The 20,839-nt window shown below is 50.8% G+C and overlaps 1 protein-coding gene across 9 annotated transcripts in view; it reads left to right on the forward strand.

Moving 5' to 3' along the window:
• LOC110145851 (tyrosine-protein phosphatase non-receptor type substrate 1) overlaps positions 1–13,903 on the forward strand; it is a 70,930-nt gene extending 57,027 nt beyond the window's left edge. For 8 of the 9 annotated variants that reach the window (XM_070472318.1, XM_070472320.1, XM_020906327.2 and 5 more), the window contains 3 exons: positions 2,400–2,424; positions 8,806–8,857; positions 11,371–13,903. In XM_070472318.1, coding sequence (XP_070328419.1) covers positions 2,400–2,424; positions 8,806–8,857; positions 11,371–11,625 — 332 coding nt within the window. In that variant the 3' untranslated portion in view covers positions 11,626–13,903. The remainder of the gene's footprint in view (positions 1–2,399; positions 2,425–8,805; positions 8,858–11,370) is intronic. The other variant, XM_020906328.2, reaches the window with a different exon arrangement.
• The last annotated feature ends 6,936 nt before the right edge of the window (positions 13,904–20,839 follow it).

Consider the following 20,839-nt stretch of genomic DNA (forward strand, 5'->3'; position numbering starts at 1 on the left):
TGTAAAATGGACGTGGCAGTGCCTGCCTCGGAGGATAGTTATGAAACAAATAAGCTCATGTGCAACAACAGCGCTGACACATTGTCAGACCTAAAAAAATGCATGTCCTCTTTCCCACTCTTGAAGACTATTTTAAGCCAGTGTTTCTGAAACCTTTTTGGCTACAAGTGATAGAAATACATTTCATGTCTCAACCCAATGCACACACACCCCATCTATAAAATTGGAACTCTGATATTTTCCTTTTTGTCATATTTTGTACTATATTCTCTTAAAAATGTTGTTTGTGACCCAGCACCACGTGCTGCAGCCGGCAGAGTGCCAAATGCCATCCTGAGCTGCATTTCTGCACCCGGACCTCCAGGCAGAGCTTGACAGGCTTTCTGTGCCTCAGCCACACACCCCTCTTGCACCCCCTTTCCTCTGGCCCCCAAGTTTCCCTCCCCGCTGGACAGCCTGGAGGACTCAGCCCTGAGACACTGCCTGAACCTCAAACTCCCATCTGGGAGGGTTGGCATCTCTAGAATCTAGAAGAGGTTCTCCCAGGTGATCTGCAGGGTGGTTTTCCTAACATTCCTGGAGCCACCGCACAGGCAGAACTCCTCCTTGGATGAGGAAACAGGGTCTGTTGCCCACCTTGGGAGACAAGCCAGCCCTTGGATGGAGCACTCATAGTGTCTGCTCATAAAACCCCAGCCTCCTTTGGAGCTTTATCCCTGGGCACCATGGTAGGCTCTAGCACATAGGAGCTCATTTCCGTGGGCTCGGGCATCAGCCATCCAGTGTTCTGGAGAAGAAATGGGGATCGGAGAGCTGCAGACGCTGGTGAAGGCCACCCAGCCCTGAATGGTGGGTCTGCTTGTGTGTAGAGTCCAGGTCTCAAACGTAGACTTTAGTGACGGCGACAGCTGGCCCTCAGTCAGCTCTTTTGATGTATCAGGCACTGGAGTCACCACAGACCTCTAACTCCACTTTATAGACGAGGAAACTGGGGCACGGCAAAGTTATAGAGCTTGATCAGGTCTCACAGCTGGTGAGTGCTGGTGCCAGGATTCACATGACACTCCAGGGACCATGTTTGAGACCACGCTGCCCTTTACCGCTGCCCTAATGAGACACCCCCTCTCCCTTGTCAATCCCCAGAGGTGTCTGCCATCCTCTTCCTCATACTCACAGTGAAATATCCTAATTTCAGCTCTATCACTCACCCGTTGTGTGACCTTAGGGAGTCATCCAGTGTCCTTAGTGTGAAATAGAGATGATCAGTGTCCCATCACTGGACTCCCTGAGATGACTCGTGTCCCAGCACTTGGCAGCCCATCAGCCTCCAGTCAAATGTTAGATGCTGAGCTGCTGCATCTAATGGGTACCACTCACCCAAAAATCCAATACCTGCCCAGGCACCAAGCGTTCATCTGGCAGTGAGAATTCTTGCAGTGTGGCAGCCTCCAGCCTGCTAATATGTGATACAGGGCACACTTGCCTGTGCCTGTTGCTTTTTAATTACAATTTTACAGCAAAATCAGAGTCAAATGGTGGCGAACCCCAGTGGCTTCTCTGTGGGTGCCCCACATCCCAGGCTCAAAACTTCTGAGCCAGACAGACCCTTTCTTTCCTCCCATGGTCCTTTTTGCAAAGGTGGTGAGTGAAAATGAATGTCCAGCCCACCCGTGTGACTTAGAGCACGGAGATCTAACCTCAGAGAGGGAAGATGATCTAACCTCAGAGAGGGAAGATGACCCACCCAGGGTCACACGGCATGTGAGTGGGTGACAGAAGTGGAATTTGCTTCCCTGGTGGCTGAGATGGTAAAAGTGTCGGCTTACAATGCGGGAGACCCGGGTTTGATCCCTGGGTAGGGAAGATCCCCTAGAGAAGGAAATGACAACCCACTCTAGTACTCTTGCCTGGAAAATCCCATGGATGGAGGAGCCTGGTGGACTGCAGTCCGTGGGGTCCCAAAGAGTCAGACACGACTGAGCGACTTCACTTTCACTTCCCCCAATTAGCAGTTCTGCCAGAACCTGTTCTCTAGCAGTGAAGGGTCCTGATGGGCACCCAGGCTTGCTGTAGGGTTTCAGGTAATGGGTGTGATGGATGGAAGTGAGGCTCAGCCAGAGGTAGGGCAGCTGGCCCTCACAGACTGAAGGTTGCTTTGGCATCTGACCTCTGGCAATTCCCAGAAATGGGAAAGCTGGCAGGCCCAGCTCTTCCTGCTGGAAGATAATGGACCACCCACCCCACTGGGATGGGCATGGGGTTTCCTGTGGTTTGGAGGATATGATTTCAACAATTCCTCCCAACATTCTGGAGGCAAGCCTCTGCACCCTCCAAAAAGTAATTAGAAAAGTGTGTTTCTAAGTTGAATAACTGGCTTTTTTTTTTCTCTTCTCTTTCAGCCAAGGGCTCCACTTCTTCTACAAGGTAAGTATGTCACTGGACTGGAGTGCTTTTGCAGTTATTTGGTTGTTTGCCCCCAAAACTGCCGAGCAGAATCCGCACCCACTGACCCTCACTTCTGTGCCAGTCAGCCTTCCTGTGGCTTTCCTTTGTAAGCTCCTCTCACCAGGTCTGCCTGTAACTACTGTCTCAAGTGAGGGCATTTCAGCACACAGAGGCACTGATTTCCTGCCTGCTGCCCACAAACAGTGAGACCCTTATCAAATCCTGTTTGGACTGTGGCAGAAACTCCTGCACATGCCATCCCCAAATCTAATTGTATACTGTGCTCTTTCCTTCGTTCATTAAGTTTTTATGGAGGGCTTTGACACAGGTAGCCTGGGCAATGCCAGGGTAGGTGGGTATGACAGATGCACCTGTGCCTCCTGAAACCTGTACCTTGGTCAGAGGCTAAACCAATGACATTATATCATGGAAAGTACATTAGTTGGTTGATTTAACATTTACAGTGATTTTTGCTGAGTCCCTACTGTCTGCCAGCTCTGTTCTGAATGAACAAGACTCAGTCTGGACCTTCATGAAGCTCAGATGCCTGTGAGAGGAGCAGGCAATAAGTGTGGAGGTGAAACAGTCTGTAATGTCATGTCAGGTGGTGACAAATTAAACACAGCAAGGGGATAGAGATGGGGGCAAGGGCAGGGCCTCCTCTGAAGAGGGAATATGAGCAAGGACCTGAAGCTAGGAAGCCGTGAGGGGGCATAGGCTGGGCGAGAGAGCAGGCAAGGTGAAGGCTCAAGGTGGGCAGTGCTGGGAGGATGGGGGAGGCCAGTAGTTGGGGCAGAAGAAGCAAGGGGACAGAAAGGGATGAGGTCAGAATGTGCAGCCCATGTGTCTTAGCTGCAGCACACGCAGCAAGTGGGTGACTAACCCAGATTCTGCTGCTTTGGGGAGGCCCCCCTCCACCAACATTCATCCCAGCAGAGTAGAGGCCACACCCCATCACCTGCGACGTGAATGTGCCTGTGTGGAAACATGAACATCGACTCTGAGTACGATAAATACAAACTATAAATCGCTTCATGTTCATTCAGAACAGGTTTTGCCATCAAATGGGTTTTGCCGATCTTTTGATTCTTTTAGCACTTTGTGGATTTCAGAATTGCAAAGCAGAACTGAGGATCTGGAGTGGAAGCCAGTGTCTAGGGGCTATGGCTGTTAGGACTGCGGATTTGACTGCCAGTTAGATGAGGGGGCATAAGAGGGAGCTGATCTGACTTTGTTTTAAAGGTACCGCTCTGACCACCATGCGGGAGCCACGCTGTAGGAGGGAGGGTGGAGGCGGAGAGGCCAGGCAGGAGGCTGCTCCAGTGGTCCTAGCGGATGGCTGTGGCCTGGATGGGCTGAGAAGTGGTCAGATTCTGGATATAGTTTGGAATCAGAGCCAAGAGGACTTGCTGACAGGTTGTAGGGTCAGGGACAACCACACAGTTGGGGGGAAGGGAGTGCTGTGTCATGTGTTTGGGGGGGTCACAGGTGATGGGTATGGTGGGGGGCAATACCAGGCCTATGGTTGCTCACAGCAGGAGCACCTAACCCATCTGAGGGGCCCTGGGAAGCACTGGGCCCTCCTGCCACACCAGGAGTCTGTGGTAGCCTTGGGAGAAAGCCTTGCTTTCTGCTCTGACCTCCACAGGGGGCTTCCTGCTCTGAGCCCTGGCCAGCCTCCCAGCCTCCTGGTCCCGAAACAAACAGCCACCATTCCAGCAAACCGGGCTCCTCACACCCCCGGGGAAGTGTGTTTCCTGTGTTGCCATGCCTTCACGTGCCACACTTCCCACACCAAGTGCTCTTTCCCAAGAGCAAGGCTCGGCCTTTGCCTGGAAGCCCCTAGTGACTCCTGTGGCCCTCTGGACAGTCCAGATGCTCTCCTGAGGCCCTCAAGCCCCTTGCAGTGCAGCCCTGCTGAGCCAGATAGTTTCACTCCCTTCCATTCCCAGGGCTCTAATTCCATGGCTCAGCCTCGGCCTCCCACCTCCTCCCTCACGCTGCATTCTCGTTCTCCTCACCCTTGTGCTCCCCACTCCTGCTCCTGTATCACCCAGGGTCTGCACAGCTCCAGGGCCCGGCAGTCACAGCAGGTTCTGAACAGCACCCCTTGGAGTGGGACTAGCGTGGGTAACCCTCCTTTTTACTTGGTTACCTCCTGCTCTTCCTTCTGGGCTCAGCGAGGGCATTGCTTCCTCCAGGGACAGAGGCTCCTCCTGGGAGCTCTCCTGGTGTGCCTGGATTGACAGCCTGGTGTATTCAAGCTGTCTCTGCACTTGTCCCTGTAATGTGACCTACCCCTCTTCAAGGCAGGATGGCTTACCTCCCTCCTGTTCCTTGCTGATTGCTGCTGAACTTGGCACTGTGCCTGGAATGGAATAGGTGCTCAGTAAAGGTTTGTTGAATGAATAAACGCTACCCCAAACCACTCCAGTAATCCCTGGTCTCTGACCTCATGAATCCCTAAAACTATCCCTGTCAGTGGCTTCACAGCCCCAAATATGGAAGGAGCTCTCTTTTTTGTTTCATTCTTACTGTTGTCACTATTTTTATATGTCTTATCTCCCCAATTATATAATACATTTCTGGAAGAAAAGGGCGGTGTCAATAATAATACTAATGACAACAGCATCAGCCGCTAACGTTTATTGAGCATTCACTGTGTTCTAAGCACAGATCTATGATTTTACCTATATTAGCCCATTGGTGATTTGATTATCACAAAAATCCTGTGGTTTACTATTATCCCAATTTAATTCAACAGAGGTTCTCAAACTTGAGTGTGTGGCAGAATCCCTGGGAAGGCTTATTAAAACGCAGATTACTGGCCCCTTCCCTTGAGTTTCGGATGCAGAATTTATATTTATAACAAGTTCTCAGATGGTGCTGACACTGCTGTTTCTAAGCCAGAATTTGAGAACCCCTGCTTTAGAAGCTTATTATTGTCCCTATATGTGGTTGAGGAAACTGAGGCTCAGAAAAGTTTTGTGACCTTCCCAAGGACCCACAGCTAGCAAGTGCGGAACCATGAGTCAACCCAGGTTTCTCCGATGCTGAAACTGAGGCTCTTCATCACTGATCTAGTGCTTCTTTCTGCCTGTTTTTCCTTCCCCAGAGAAGCCAACCGTTTTCTGCCTGTTTTTTTATTTTTTTTTAGTTTTTGAGCATGAGCCTACCCAGGGAGCCGTGAGATCACTTGCTCCCTTTGATCTCTCTAAACCAAAGCGCTAGCTAGTGAGCGGTACTGGTGCTTTTCCACGCAGCTGCCAGCTTCAGCTCGGCTGGCTGGGATCAGACACTTTCCAGAGAATGTTGGCGTGGGTAATAACCCAGCTTCCCGGGAGGGGGAGGGGCAGTAGCAAGAGTTGGGGGCGCCTCTGCTTTGAATTCAAAGGGCCCATCAGGTTGCAGGGCCAGTGGGAGGACTGGCTATTTCTAACTCCCTGGGTTAGGAATGTACAGGAGAACATTATAATCTTCCCCAGCTCAGATGAGAGGAAGATGTGGCTCTGCTCCCTTAATTGGGCACTGGGGTTCATTCGGTTGGCCATTTGTTCACTTGTCAGACATTCACTGCGTTTATTCTTAGAATAGTTAAGGCTTCCCTGATTCTTTCATTTATTCATCTGGATTGAGCTCCAGGCCTTAAGCTGGGGGGATTGCAAAAAGGAACAAAAAAGACACTAGCCCTGGTCTGTGGCACTTTTGATCAGATGGGAGAGATGTTTAGTCATTCATTCAGCAAACATCTCTAGTGTGCTGATGATGCACCGGCCCATTACTAGGTTTCAAGGCTCCAGTGGTAAACAACATTGACCTAGTCCCTGCTCGCCTGGAGCTCGTGGTCCATAGGGAGGCAAGTTACCATACTAGCTGGGAGGTTAATACGTGGTTTGTTACAGGTGCTGACTAACACACAGGCTCAAAGTAGAGGCAGGAGGGGGGGTGCAGTGGGTGGTCAGGGAAGGCCATCTAAGGCGGGGATGTTTAGATGACAGCTGAGGCTCTAGCCTTGGGAACATCAGGGGCAAGAGTGGACCAGGCAGAGGGAACGGCCAGTGCCAAGACCCCAAGGCAGGAGCAGCTGGACGTGTTCATGGACCGAGGAGGAGGCAGAATGGGGGAGAGGCAGGGGGGAGGGCAAACAATATGGAGTGAGCAAGGGCAGAGACAGAGGACTAGAGCACATCACATGGGCCGGGCAGTCAGGACACAGAGATGGATTTTACTGTGTTGTGGGAAGGAGTTGAGGGTTTTGAGCAGAAAAGTGACCTGATACCACGTATGCATTTTACATGTGGAGACTGGAGTGTGGGGGGGTGGGGGGACAGAAATAGAGCAGAGACCAGAGAGGAAGCTCCTCAGAAATTTGAAACCTGGATGGTGGCGATGATGGTGTTGGGTATGTATTTTGGAGGCAAAGTTGACAAGCCTTGTGGTGGATTAGACATGGGTTGTAAAGGAGGAGGAAGGAGAATCGGGGGGCGGTTCCCATTTTTTTAGCTGAGCACAAGGATGAGTAGTAGCAATGCCATTCACTGAGATGGGAGAGACCCGAGGAGAGATAGACATGACAAAATGGATAACTGCTTCCAATCCATAATTATCACTCTGAGAGAGGAGCCCAGTGTTCTGAGAATGGATTTGGGGATAGTGAAGGTTTCCCTGAGAAATGACCATTTGAAACTACTCTGGGGGGAGAGAAGGAGTGGATCAGAGGAAGAGGCAAGGTGGACTGACTGTGCCAAGGCATTGGAGCAGACTGATTGGCATTCATTCCAAGTCACCTTTGAGCACCTGTACCCATGTGGTGAGGAAGCATGGCAGGCAGACAGACATACGAACCCGATGGGAAAATATGCAAGGAGTTTGAAACTGTCATGGAGGGACAGCCCAGCCAGCTTAGCACTGTCAGAAGCCGTCCCAAATAGGTGACAACATAGTTGTCTTGAAGGATGAACAAAGGTTAACCAAGAGGAAAAGTAGTTCAGGAGGTCCTTCAAGGCTGTTGACATGTAAAGTGCATCACAGTGAGTTGCCCTTGAGAAATATTGGGTGGGTGTGATAAGTGGGTGAATGAGGATGAGGGAGTAAATGAGTCTGGGTTGGTGGATGAGGGGCAGGTGGGGTGGTCAGCCAGGGCCAGACTCCATGGGACATACAAGCAGGTTGAGGTGTTGGACTTAAACCAGAGTCAGTGAGGAACCAGACAGGTTGGAAGCCGGAGGGGCATGGATGGAGCCGAGTGAGCAATCTTCTCCAGACAGCGTCCCTGCTCCCAGAGGGCCGTTGCTGTGGCCACGTGGGGCCCGTCATGCCCCAGAACTGCTTTCTGAGCCAAGCACTCATGCCAAATCCATTAATAACCCCGCTGCCAAGCCCCATTGCTCATTTCTGACATGAGCCAGGCTAACGTCCCCAGAGTGGCTGGCTTGAGAATTTACACAACTGTCGAACCAGTAGCTCCGGTTTACTCACCACCTTGACTGTGACCCTGCAGTGAGCCAAGCCACAGCCTCCAATTACAGAATCAAGTGCATGAACGGCTTCTTTGATTAATCAGAACACATGGCCCTCCTCTTTTCTTTTCTTAATGATAAGACTTAGGTGTGTAGAATATAGAACATTAGGAAAACATGGGAAACTAAAAAGAAGAAAAAATACCACCGCAAGACCACAGCTGTTAGTGTTTCACTGTTTCCTTCCAGTGTTATCTACACATTTTTCATAACTGAGATCTTTCCACAGAGAATTTTATGCTTATCATTTTAGTGTAACCATTTGTAATAATAAAAAAAAAGAAAGCCTCCTCATAAACCTCTTAAGTCTTTATCTACAAAATCTATCCTGATTTCCTTAACCGGTCCCAACTGGTGGAGCTGTGAGATGTGAACCTCCCTCTCCCATCTCGTTCTGTGGTAAATGCTTTAGTGCACAAAGCTTTTTCTATATTTTGAATACCAATACCCCCCAAATGTGCAGTTATGAGTCAAAAGATGAGGGCACCTTCCAAGCTCTTGACTTTGACAAGCTGTTTCCAGAGAGCATTATGCCGGTCAGCCCCTCCACCAGCAGTGCATGAACCTGCCAGTCTCACCGCACCTTCCCCAGCACCGAGTATTACAGTTTTTAAAGATCCTTGATGATAAAGTAGGTTAAACAAACAAACAAAAAAAGTAGTGCATTGTTGAAAAGTCCTTTGGTCCAAACATGTGATCAGCAGTTGTGTTTCTGTTGGGAACGGCTCATCCATGTCCTCCACCCGTATAGGAAGTGGAACCTAAATGTTATTCTTATCCATGTGCATGAGCACTAGAGATAGTGAGGGTATTTTTATCTGTGCGTCTCTTTCCTTTTTAGGCTGCACGAGCCCGAGAAGAACACCAGAGAAACAACTCAGGTACAGTCCTTGGTGAGATGCCCTTCCTGGGTGATCGGTGGTGTGATTTCCTTGCATCAACAGGAATTGCAGATCCTGTTCTAAATTAAGACTTCTTCACCAGGGTGGGTGGGTACCGGGGGTGGAAGATCCTTACATTCATTCCTGAGTCCTCCCCTCCCCTCCTCCCTCCCCCTCTCCCCATCCTTCCACCCACCTCACACACACCACCACCACCACACACACCCGCCAGCCCCCGCCCTGGCTCCAGCCTGGAGAGTCTGTCCCAGCCGCTCTCAGTGCCAATCACCACACAACTTGGAAGGGCCCCATCCACCATGTGTTCTGTGTAAATGGTGCTTCTGGAGTTGGGCTTAGTGTTCATCACGCCATCCGGCCTCCATGCCTGTGCCCAGCCAGTCCCTCTAGCGGGAGCACCCTTGCGGCCCTGTGTCTCTCACGTGGGGGAACACACAGCACTGCACTGCCTTTGCTGATGGGAAGACCCCATGCCACTGATCGCCTCATGCAATGGCACATGCCCCTGGAGCTGGCAGTTCCACCCCAGCATTATTGAAGAGGCTTTGCAGTCACCATGGTTGGTGGCCTGTTTCTGAGAACCCTGGCCCTGTCTGCACTGGCTGATGCTATCAGACCTTGCGAGGCAGAGGGCTCCTCAGCATCTTATAAGGAGACAGGCCCAGCCCTGAACCTAGAATGAGAAAAGCCAGCTGTCCTTGACATTTCCCTGGCAGTTGTCATCGCTGTAGCTGTAATTTGTTGAAGAGAGCCAGACTGGCAAAATGCACAGTGTTTGTAGGCCAAAACTCTCCCGACTCAGTGCCAACTTCCCCTCCCCCACCCGTGACCATAGGCACAAGCTCAGGCAATGATTAGAAATACAAGACAATTTCCAATCATGGGGCAGGAAGGCTTTTTCCCCAGTCATTTTACTTTCTGGAACTTTAAAAGTCAAAGTTCTTTCTGGAATTTTCCAGGGAAAGAATGATGGTGAAAAGAGCTGGTCACTGAATCCTGTGCAGAATTTACAGTCAGTCAGGACTTACTGAGCACCTACTATGTGCCAGGCCCTGGGCAATGAGCAGGGCTCTTGTGAGCTCGCAGCCCTGTAACTAGGACCCCCAGCCCGGGGCCAGCCCTTACTGGCATGGGTTTTCCAGAGAGAAGTGAACAAGCATGCAGGGTTGAGGACAGGGGCCATGTGTTCGGACCACAGCTTTAGAGGCCAGCAGTCCTTGACTCTTTTCTAGCTGTGTGACTTTGACCCAATTATTTCACCTCCCTTGCTATAAGGTTCTTCACCGTAAAGTAGGATAAATATGTCTTACCAAGCAGGGTTGTGATAGCACCTAAATCAGGTGGTCCACGTGAGAGCAGGGTACCCAGCAGCCGTCAGGGTCTGAGGTTATTGTTGTGCGTCAGGTGGTATCATGGGTGTTGGTCACTCCCCTCCACTTCCACAGTTAAGTTGCTAGGCACAATGAAGCCAAGTGTGTCTTTCGTGATGGGTAATTTCAAGATGGTAGTTGTGAGTAATAAGATAGGCACATAGGAGCAGCTCAGGTTTGCCAGGTGGTAGATGATTGCTGACATGTGCTGAACCTCCATGCACCTGGCATGAGCCAGGCTCTGTCCTGAGAGCATTACCTGGACCACCTCATCGGAGCCTCCCAGTGACCATGGCAACAGATACTATTATTAGACCTCCTTTAAAAATGAGGAAACCAAGGCCCAGAGAGGGTAAGTGAACTGCCCAGTCCCTCAGCCAGAGAGAACAGAACCAGGATTCACATTCTGACTTCTGCCTACGAAACCTTTGCCTCCTGTTAACTGCTGGCCTCATTCTCACAAACTCCCATCCTCTCTCCCCCCAGTCCTCAGCTTCACCTAGAGTGGGGCTGGAAGAGTTGCCATCCATTTATTCATCTACCACTCATTCATTCATTCAACATTGATTGGTTTTTTCTGTGCCAGTCTTGATTTTTGCATCATAACAAATGCCTAGTGAATACTTGTTGAATAAATGAGTAAATAAATGAATGTTCCCACCAACTGGGGATCAGCAGCCACTCACACCCCTGGATAGGCACAGACAGTCCTCACTAAGGAGTTTGGTGCTGTGATGGAGAAGCAGAGGGAGGTACAGAGTCATGGTCCTGGACCCAACTGAGAGGAAGGTCTTAGGATAAAATTGACAGGGTGCGTTGGCTTTCATTATAAGGAGAAAGGGGGCTGGATACTCTCAGCAGAGGCAAGAGCATCAGGAAAGGCAGGCAAGAACTGCAGGAGGGGTGACATTGAGGCAGGGCTTTGAAGTGACCACACTGACATTTAGGAAGAGCCTTCAGGCTATATGAGGAGGCTGACTAAAAGGGCAAGGCTGGAGACAGGAGACCTCGGCTGGAGAAAAGGGGACATGAATTAGGGCTGAGCCAGTGGAGGCCAAGAGGAGATAGAGCATCCGGACTTGGTCCCAGTGGTGACTGGCAGGGGCTCCAGAATGACCTTCTCTCTATCTCATTTAGATCCAAGACAACAATGACATCACATATGCAGACCTGAACCTGCCCAAGGGGAAGAAGTCAACCCCCAAGGCCAATGAACCGAACAACCACACGGAGTATGCCAGCATTCAGGCCCGCCCGCCACCCGTATCTGAGGACACCCTCACCTATGCTGACCTGGACATGGTCCACCTCAACCGGACCCCCAAGCAACCGGCCCCCAAGCCTGAGCCATCCTACTCGGAGTATGCCAGTGTTCAGGTCCAGAGGAAGTGAACAGGGCCGTGGTCATCTCTAGGGTCTGTTCCCATGAGCCTTCCTGTCCCACACGGAGCAGCCGTAGTGAGGACAACCAGCCCAGTTCCTGGGGGGCTAGGGTGGCAGAGGCCCTGGGACCCAGGAATGAGGGTAGCTCTTGTCTCCTCAACCCAGTTGGCTCACCAGCATTTCCGGGGTAGCCGTGACCCCTCCAAGTGGCCACACATGGAGGCTGGTGTTGCCAGACCAGGCGGGGAGCCGGCCTGGGAACTGGCCAGAGCCACAGTGGGTGCGAGAACTCTCACGCCTCTGTCCATCAACTGTGGGTCTTGGTCATGGTCTTGGAGACCCCTGATTGCCTCCTTGATGCTCCGCAGCTTGATCTTCCAGAGTGAGGAGGGAGAAAACATACCTCCTCTTCCCCCCCGGCACCACCAGCTGAGGCTTTGGGGAAAGCTATCCCCTTTAGATTGAACTGCCTGTCCATGGGGAAGCTGGACCCACCTCCTGAGACCTGGTGTAGTGGCTGCCAGCAGTCCTGGCCTCCCCCAACCTGGAGTGATCGGCCACAAGCCCTGGGGAGGAGAGGACCCTCTGAGGAACTCCTCCAGCACCAAGGACTGAGGGACAGAAACACCCTTCCTCCTCGCAGCCCTCGAGATCTAGAGGGCCCGTCATCCTGACTGTGATGCTCCATGTGGCCCCACCTCTTCTTTCCAGACCTGAGCTCGCTTCCTCCAGCAAGCACTAACTCACAACATCTCGCTGTGGACGCCTGTAAATTATTGAGAAACGTGAAATGTGCAATCTTGAAACTGAGGTGTTAGAAAATTTGATCTGTGGTGTTTTGTTCTGTTTTTTTTTTTTTTTTTTTCTTTCTTAAAACAACAGCAGCATTATCTTGGCTCTTTGTCATGTGTTGATGTGCGTGGTTGGTCTTGCACAGTCTGAGGCTGAACGGTCGGTTGTCCCGGAGAGAATCACTCATGGCAGAAACTGAGTTCCTCCTGGTCCCAGAGCCCTGAGGGTGGGGCAGACATTTCCAGGTTGGCTGCTCCATGGAGACACTTAGCCTTCCTTCCACGTGGCTGGTTCTTCTGCTTCCTGAGCCCCCAGTGTGGTAAGTCTGAACCCGCCCCTACTTCTCCAGGCTGCCTCCTTCTCCACGAGGTCTGGTCGAGACCTCATGCTTCAGTCTGCTTACCTGTACAGAGGAGGGAGGAAAGATGCCGTCCCTCGCCTCCATCTCTCACAAGCACTTTAGGGCCATGCAGGGTAGGAAGCTGTGCCTGGCTGTCCCCACCCCCACCCCCCACCATTCCAGCTCTCTGAAGACAGAATCTTCCATTTCTGTTCCCAAACCCTATTAGGACCAAACTGGCATAAATCAAAGACAGCCAGGAGGCCTGGACATCTGTGAAGCCAGGAATGACCCACCGTCTGTCCCTCTGTCTCAAGAGGTTGGGCAGAGGCTCTGACCCCATTACCCTCAGAACCCTGGCCCTTCCAATTCAATGTGGCAGCCCAGCTGGGCCCAGGGCAAGCAGGTGTCACAAGCCCTGTTTATTCAGTTTTCACATGTAACTGATCCACTCTCAGAGCTGAGATGCTAATCTTCACTGCCCCCTGGGTCCAGCCATTGGATGCCCAAGGGAGTCCTGGCACAGGCTGTCAGAGCCAGAAGCTGAGCCATCCTGCATATCAGCAGGTCCTCCAGGTGGAACCCTGGGAGGCCAGCACAGACCTGCCTCTCTGGGGAAGGGTGATTTGTATTACACGATGGCATCCAGGAACTGGCTGAGCCGACAGGCCATGTGAGCAGCTTTGGCCCCATGAGCCGGAGTTTCTCTGTGGCATCTGGGAGCTCAGTGTCCCAGCCACCTGGCTCGAGCTACTTCCAAATTCCACAAGGTTGGCTTGTAAACCCTGGTCTCCCTCTCTTTTACCCAGAGAGAGCACACGTGTGTGAGCACACACAAGCACACACATAGAATTTTAAAAGAATGTTTTCTTGGTGCCACTTTAATTTTATTTTGAATTTTGGAAGAGGAGTAAGGAATGAGGCCAAGGAAGTCATGTAGTTTAGACTTAGCCTGGCAGCCTGGAGATTCCCATACCTTGTGTATCGAACCCCAGGAAAAGGAAACGGTCCAAACAACAGTACGGAAGGAGCATGGTTTCGGGAGTTTATTTTCAGACTGTGGGGAAGGAAACAGGCCCCATTTTGTATATAGTTGCAACTTAAACTTTTTGGCTTGCAAAATATTTTTGTAATAAAGATTTCTGGGTAACAACAGCCCCTTTGGATGTTGAGTATCCTTGTCTCTGTGAGTTTGTCCTGTCCACATGAGGTTGGGAGAAGATTGCCTGGGCCCCAGGGCTTGGAAGCAGCCTCAGCATTTGGGCCTGTCTCTGGGGCTTTCCAGGGAGCTCGGCGGTAAAGAATCTGCCTGCCAATGCATTAGACACAGGTTCAATCCCTGGGTCAGGAAGATCCCCTGGAGAAGGAAATGGCAACCTACTCCAGTATTCTTGCCTGGAGAATTCCATGGACAGGGGAGCCTGGCGGGCTACAACCCATGGGGTCGTAAAGAGTCAGATATGACGGAGCAAGCACACATGCACACTTGGACTTTATAGACACAAAGACTTCGTTTCCCCTGGTTCATAGGGGGTCAACGTAAGAAAGCCCAAAACACCTGCTTGAGCAAAATTCCAACAGAAAACCAAGTTTGAATCCCAGATCTGCCTCTTTGTAGCTTTGAGAACAAACCACTCGCCTCACTGAGACTCAGGGCAGTCGTCAGCGCGATGTAATACCCTTCCAGGGTTAGTGTGGGCATTAAAGGGTTGGCACATGGCAGACTTTTGCTGAGCATTGGCTCTTTCCTTTTTGCCCTAAACACTGCACAGAGGGGACTGGTTGCCCCTCACTACCTGTAGGATTTTGGACAAATGGGTCACCTTCTTGGGGCCCCACTTTCCTCCTCTACCAAATGAGGAGCTAGTGCTTATCCTAGACTATCCCTGCTGGATAATTCATATCTAGTGCTAGTAGGTGCTCAATAAATGTTGATGTACCCTCCATAAGAATATTAACAATATGAATGACAATTATATAATGATGTCAACATAACATTTATAGTCAGTGCTTACTGTGTGTTGGCACTGTACGTTGATTAACCCTTTCGTACCTCACAAGTCCAGGTAAATAATAGTGCTGACCTCATTTTATAGACAAGGCACAGAGAGGTGATGCAACTGATGGTAGGGTCACACAGCTAATAAGTGACGCTGCTGAGACAAACTCCAGCTGCCAGCTTCAGAGACCAACTTCTAGCCACTGAGTTAATAGCATCACATTACATATTAGCACTGACTATGCGAAAGTATTAGCAATTATAAAAGCCAATACCTGCTATGGTAAGTAATATGCCAATGCTTTGTAATTATTAACTCATTTAATCCCCCAACAACCATGTGAGGTAGAAACTCTTTTTATCCCTATGTTACAGATGAGTAAGCCAAGGCACAGAGAAGTGAAGTCCTTTCCCTAATGCCCCGCAACAGAGCACTAGGAGTCTGGCCCTTCCCCATCAAGTTTAATTCTCTTAATTGCCCAATAGCAGTGGCAGCTGTGTGCCCATTTTGCAGAGAGAGAAAGTTGAGGCTCAGAAGTACCCATGACCTGGCCAATCTCACACAATGAATCTTTAGTGGAGTTCGGACTTGTACTTGAATCCATAAGCCCACTGAGGATCAGTCCTGAGATCCTGGTCTGGTCCATGTGGTCACGCAACGAACTTCCTGCGGGGCTCGGAGAGGTTGCTTGCCTCACATGCCAAGACCTTGGCAGGTGGTAGAGAATTTAGATCCCCTTCCTCAGCCCCAACCTGTGAAATTATGTGTGCCCATCGTGGGATGAGGTGTTCCAGGCAGGAATCCAGGCCCAATGGGCGGGGAAATGCCTTTGTTCTCTGGGAAGGTGGGGGCGGAGGACTGCAGGTCCAGGCAAGAGAGGTGGGGATAGAATTCATGCAGCACCTGGGCCTTGCTTCTCCACAGCCCAGATCTCTGGGGCTTAGGTTGGTGGGCAACCTCTAGTTGATGGGAGCCAAGTGACCCTCTCCCTCCTGCCAGCATTCGGCATTTATCAGGCATCTCCTCTGTGTTCCTTGAGCAAAGCAGAGTGATAACCCCCCAACCCTGCCCCACCCATGAGGACCCATTGGCCTTGATTTCTGTAGCCCCTACCCACTTTACATTATAATCAGGAAAATCTCTGCTCCTTCTCAATCCTTGACCTGGTGGCTCAACTGGTAAAGAATCTGCCTGCGATGCAGGCGACCTGGGTTCAATCCCTGGGTTGGGAAGATCCCCTGGAGAAGGACCCACTCCACTATTCTGGTCTGGAGAATTCCATGGATTGTATAGTCCCTGGGGTCGCAAAGAGTTGGACACGACTGAGCGACTTTCACTTCACTCTCAAGATTCTAATGCTCAACAGTAAAAAACCCTGCATCTTCCAGCATGTTCCCACCAGCCAAGATTCGATCTAGATTTCTTTATTTAGTTTTAACATAAGCCCTTACTGCATATTACAAAGTCTCCTAAACTCTGTCCAAATATTAACTTATTTAATATCAGTTCATCTGTCCTCTTAACAAAGCTTTAAGGTAGGTCCTATGATTTATCCCCCATTTAACAGAAAGATTAGGAGTCTTGTTCAAGGGCCAACATCTGCCTGGGCAGTGGTGCTGCTGTGGGTATGGGTGGGCACCAGATAGGCATGTTGGGGGCTGGGGGTTGCTGGTGAGACAGTGGGGACCACAGACAATGATGGGGTACACTGGGCTCTACTGGGAGCCAGGAAACACAATGTGGTCTCACCCCCAAAGTGCCAGGGTGGTCTTGCTCTCCTGCCTGGTCAACAGCCAGCCCAGGCAACTTTGGGCCTCCCCAGGGTTCAGCCTGTCACCACTGGGGTCCCCACTGTGGCCCCCTTAACCATTACACTGTGTTTGATTAGGGGCTGGATTTGTTTTCTGAATACAGGATTATGAAACTTAAAGCATTTTCCAAAAAGATATGGGTCCCAGATGTTCAGAAACAGGCAAAAGCTTGGTGACAGAGGTCAGTGGAGGCTACCCTTGGAGGAAGCAGCGGAGGGGAGGGGGCTGAGGGCCCTCTGAGGTGAGAGGAAGCTGCTCCCCACCCAAGTGGTGGTTACATGAGGACTTGCAAATGTGAAAAGCCATCAAGTACACACTCAAGGTCTGCATTTCTCTACATACAAGTCACACCTCAGAGTCTTAAAGAGACTAGTGCCCTAGGGATTCAACCCCACCCCCAAATTGATGCCTGCCCCAACCTGACACTTTCTTGGGATGGTATCAGTTCTTTATCTTTGGTCCAGGAGTCCAGCCCTGGGCCTTGCCCAGGTGAGGGCTTAGAGAGCATTGCTAGATTCCTTTGAAAAAAAACATCCAGGTGACGAAAAGAGCAGGGCTTCCCAGATGGCTCAGTGGTAAAGAATCCACCTACCAATGCAGGAGACACAGGAAATGCAGGTTTGATCCCTGGGTCGGAAGATCCTCTGGAGAAGGAAATCGTAACCCACTCCAGTATTCTTGGCTGGGAAATTCCATGATGAGAGGAGCCTGGCAGGCTCCAGGCCATGGAGTCACAGAGTCGGACACCACTGATCGTCTGAGCAGACACAACCAAAATAGCAGACAAAACAGTGATAAACCATTTATCATCTCTTGGTCTAGTGAGACTCCCTTAATTACCCCCCATCACCCTTCGCCCACACCCCTCCTCTCTCCACCTAAGGGTGTCGAGACAGCTGCTCAGAGCCCTCACCCTGTGACCCTGGACAAAGGGCTTCACCTCTGAGCCTCCATTTGGTCACCTGTGAAATGGAGCGGGGGGTGGTAGCCTTCACTTCAGGGGGTTCTGTGATGTGCTGCGCTCAGTCGATTCAGTCGTGTCCGATTCTTTGTGACCCCATGGACTGTAGCCCTCCAGACTCCTCTGTCCATGGGATTCTCCAGGCAAGAGTACTGGAGTGGGTTGCCATGCCCTCCTCCAGGGGATCTTCCTGACCCAGGAATTGAACCTGTATCTCTGGTGTCTCCTGTGTTGCAGGCAGGTTCTTTACCCACTGAGCCACCTGGAAAGCCCAGGGGTCTCTTGTGAAGGTTAAATAGAGAATAGATCAGCCCTGTGCAACCGTGTGGCACAGACAGCAGTCCACACACACACACATTCACGCTCTCACACCCACACTCACATATTTGCATATACCTTCACACACATTCATACCCACACACATTCACACCTCTACACTCACACACCACATACACAGATTCATACACACAATCACACACAAACACACATGCACACACCAAGATCAGATTCTCAGAGGAACTCAATGATGGTGGCTCTCCTCTCCTGGCTGAAATGATTTCATCAAGCCCCTCCCGCTGTCCGCCTAGGATGTCCCACTCTTACCAACTCTGGGGACTCCAACATGCCAGCCTGGTTTCCGGTGTCTCTCCCTTATACCCCACCTGGTCTACTTAAGGGCACTCCCTGATCCTCCCCAGCCCAGAATTGACTCTCCAGCCAGGCTGATGTCCCTATCCCACCAAACACCAGGCTGCCTTTGGCTGCCCTGACCCCACAGAGTTACCCTTCCTTCCTCCAGTGACTAAGTGTCCCCCCAACCATGAGCTCCCCACATCATATCTTCATTTCCTATCTTTGGAATCCAGCCCTGGGAGAAGGGGTACTGAAGCCCACAGGATCACAGGGAACTGACTTCTGTATTTCACTGAACCTTTACTCCTTCTGCAGATGGGTGCTATGATATCCATTTAACAGATAAGAAAATTGAGGCTCAGAGACATGAAGAGGTAAGGTCAAGATCACTCATTCAGCCAATAATTATTTCTCAGGCTCCTGCTGTGAAGCTGGCTGGCCCTATGCAAAAATCTGAGGATAAAATGTTGACAGAAGATAGCCACACCCTTGTGAGCTCCTGGGGGTGTGAGGGAGCCAGAGCACCTGTGGTAATCCCTACGTTGCCAGAGCACCACTAGAACAAGAGGATGTCAACTTGTAATTTCAGGAAATGATAAAACATGATGCAAATACAGAATGACAAAGTTAAACTCAGATGTATTCCCCACAGAATTAACTAATCCTTTCACGGGCCTTTTAAACAATGGTAATGAAAGGAAATACCACCTTCTAAGTTTTGGACACTTTTTCCTATAGGAGAAAGTCGCAGGCCTCTCAGCCTGCATAGAGCAGAGAGGCTTCCTGGAGGGGAAATTCCTGAGCTGAGCACTAAAGGATGAGTAAGAATGAGCCAGAGAAAGAGGGTGTGGAGGCGCTGGGCAAGGCTCTGCCTTCCCCGTGTGGGCTGGCCCTGTGTTACTCTCCCCATCTCGCCCTGCTCTGGCAACACCAGTCACCTGATAGTTCCTGGCAGGAACCACAGGGCCTTTGCACATGCTGTTCCTGTGCCAGGAACACTTGCGGGCTCTTTCCTGCTAGTCCTCTAAATCAAAGATGGCTTGGGTTCCTTTGCTGACACTACAGTAACAATCCTGTCCACAGCTTCTGCTTTGCAGCCCTGGTCACAGTTTGTAGTATACACTGACCTTGTGATGGCTTAACACCCCTCTTCTCACTGCCCTGGGAGCCGCCTCAGGGCAAGGGGCGGTCACCTTTGCTTACTAATGTAACTCCTGCACTCAGTCCACAGGGTGCATCCAATATATATTTATGAAATGAGTGAGTAGAAGGATGGGGGGATGGAGGCCTGGAGAGGAAGGAAAGGAAGAAGGAAGGAAGAGACAGAGGGAGGGAAGAAGGTTAGGGAAAGAAGAGCGTGCACAAAGACCCAGAAGTTGGAGACATCACGGCATCATAAGAGAACTGAAACCTGCACCAACTGGCAGGTTTGGAACTAGGACTCAAACCCCAGTCCGTCTGACTTTCCCTACTGAGTCTCTCTGCCTTTCATCGTGATCCTGGGTTCAGAGTAATCACTTTTTAAAAAATTGATGCACGCTTCCCAACAGACAAGGAGCCATTGACCCTTCTCTGAGCCTTTGATGTCTCATCTGGGGAAACGGGAACCGCACTTAGAAAACAGAATGAGAGATTGCAAGATCTTTCTCTCCCCCGAAATCGCACCACCCAGGCACAGCTGGCCAATGGCCCGGCTTGGAGAGCTGGCAGGGCTCGGCCACTCAGCAGACGTGTCCTCCTGGCCGCACTTCAAGGACAACAGGGCAAACCCTCGTGGTGGAGGGGCCGTTCCCAGGCGCCCAGGCCTTCTGCCCCCGCAGGCCCGCTTGGGGCAGGGTCAGCTGGTGCGGCAGCCGGCTGCGTGGATCTGGGACACAGACCTGCCTCCAGAGTGAGGCCGGGTGAGAGTTTAATGGTGAGAAGGCGGTGGCCTGACTGAGGCCATCAGCTCCGTTCTGCCCCAGCTCTCTCATGCCAGTAAATGGACCCTATGCACATGCAGATGAAGGCATTACCGCTAATATTATGTGCGCAATGCGAAAGCGCTCAGGCGGCCAGGCTGGAAGCTGCCATTACCGCAAGACCTTTCACTGGAAAATTTTTCTTGGGGCAATTAAATCTTCAGCTGTCTCCTCGCAGGGAGTGCCAGCTTGCATTTTAATTATCCTTAAAAGAGAGAAGTAGGGGAAAGGACACAAGGCAAAGAATTAAAAAATAACAATCTGCTTTATAAACATGGCCATCATCTCGCAGCTGTGCATCTATTCAGAAGGTCCTCCCCCGTCAACCCTTCGGGCTCCAGGCTCCCTGTGACATTGGAAGGGCCCCTCTCTGGGGTCCAGGGGCGGCGATGGGAGAGCTTGGTTGGGCCCAGGATGCAGGGTCCTCCATCTGGGAATCGGTGATGCGGCTATACCACTCAGTCTCGTTTCTCCTTCACCACATTCTATGAGGTGGAAATTATTAACCTCATTTCCCAGAAGAGGAAACCAAGATTGAGAAAATCACTGGCAATAGCATGAGTTACAACAGCAAAGAGGAACAAACTACTGATACATGCAACATGGACAAAAACATGATGAGAAAAAGGAACCAGGGACTACTGCAAATGGTATAAGATTCCATTTATATAAAGCTCCAGAACCATCAAACTGAGCTATGGAGACAGAGAGCAGACCAGTGGGCC

The sequence above is a fragment of the Odocoileus virginianus genome, chromosome 9 (assembly GCF_023699985.2).
Source record: "Odocoileus virginianus isolate 20LAN1187 ecotype Illinois chromosome 9, Ovbor_1.2, whole genome shotgun sequence".
NCBI classification, from domain to species: domain Eukaryota; kingdom Metazoa; phylum Chordata; class Mammalia; order Artiodactyla; family Cervidae; genus Odocoileus; species Odocoileus virginianus.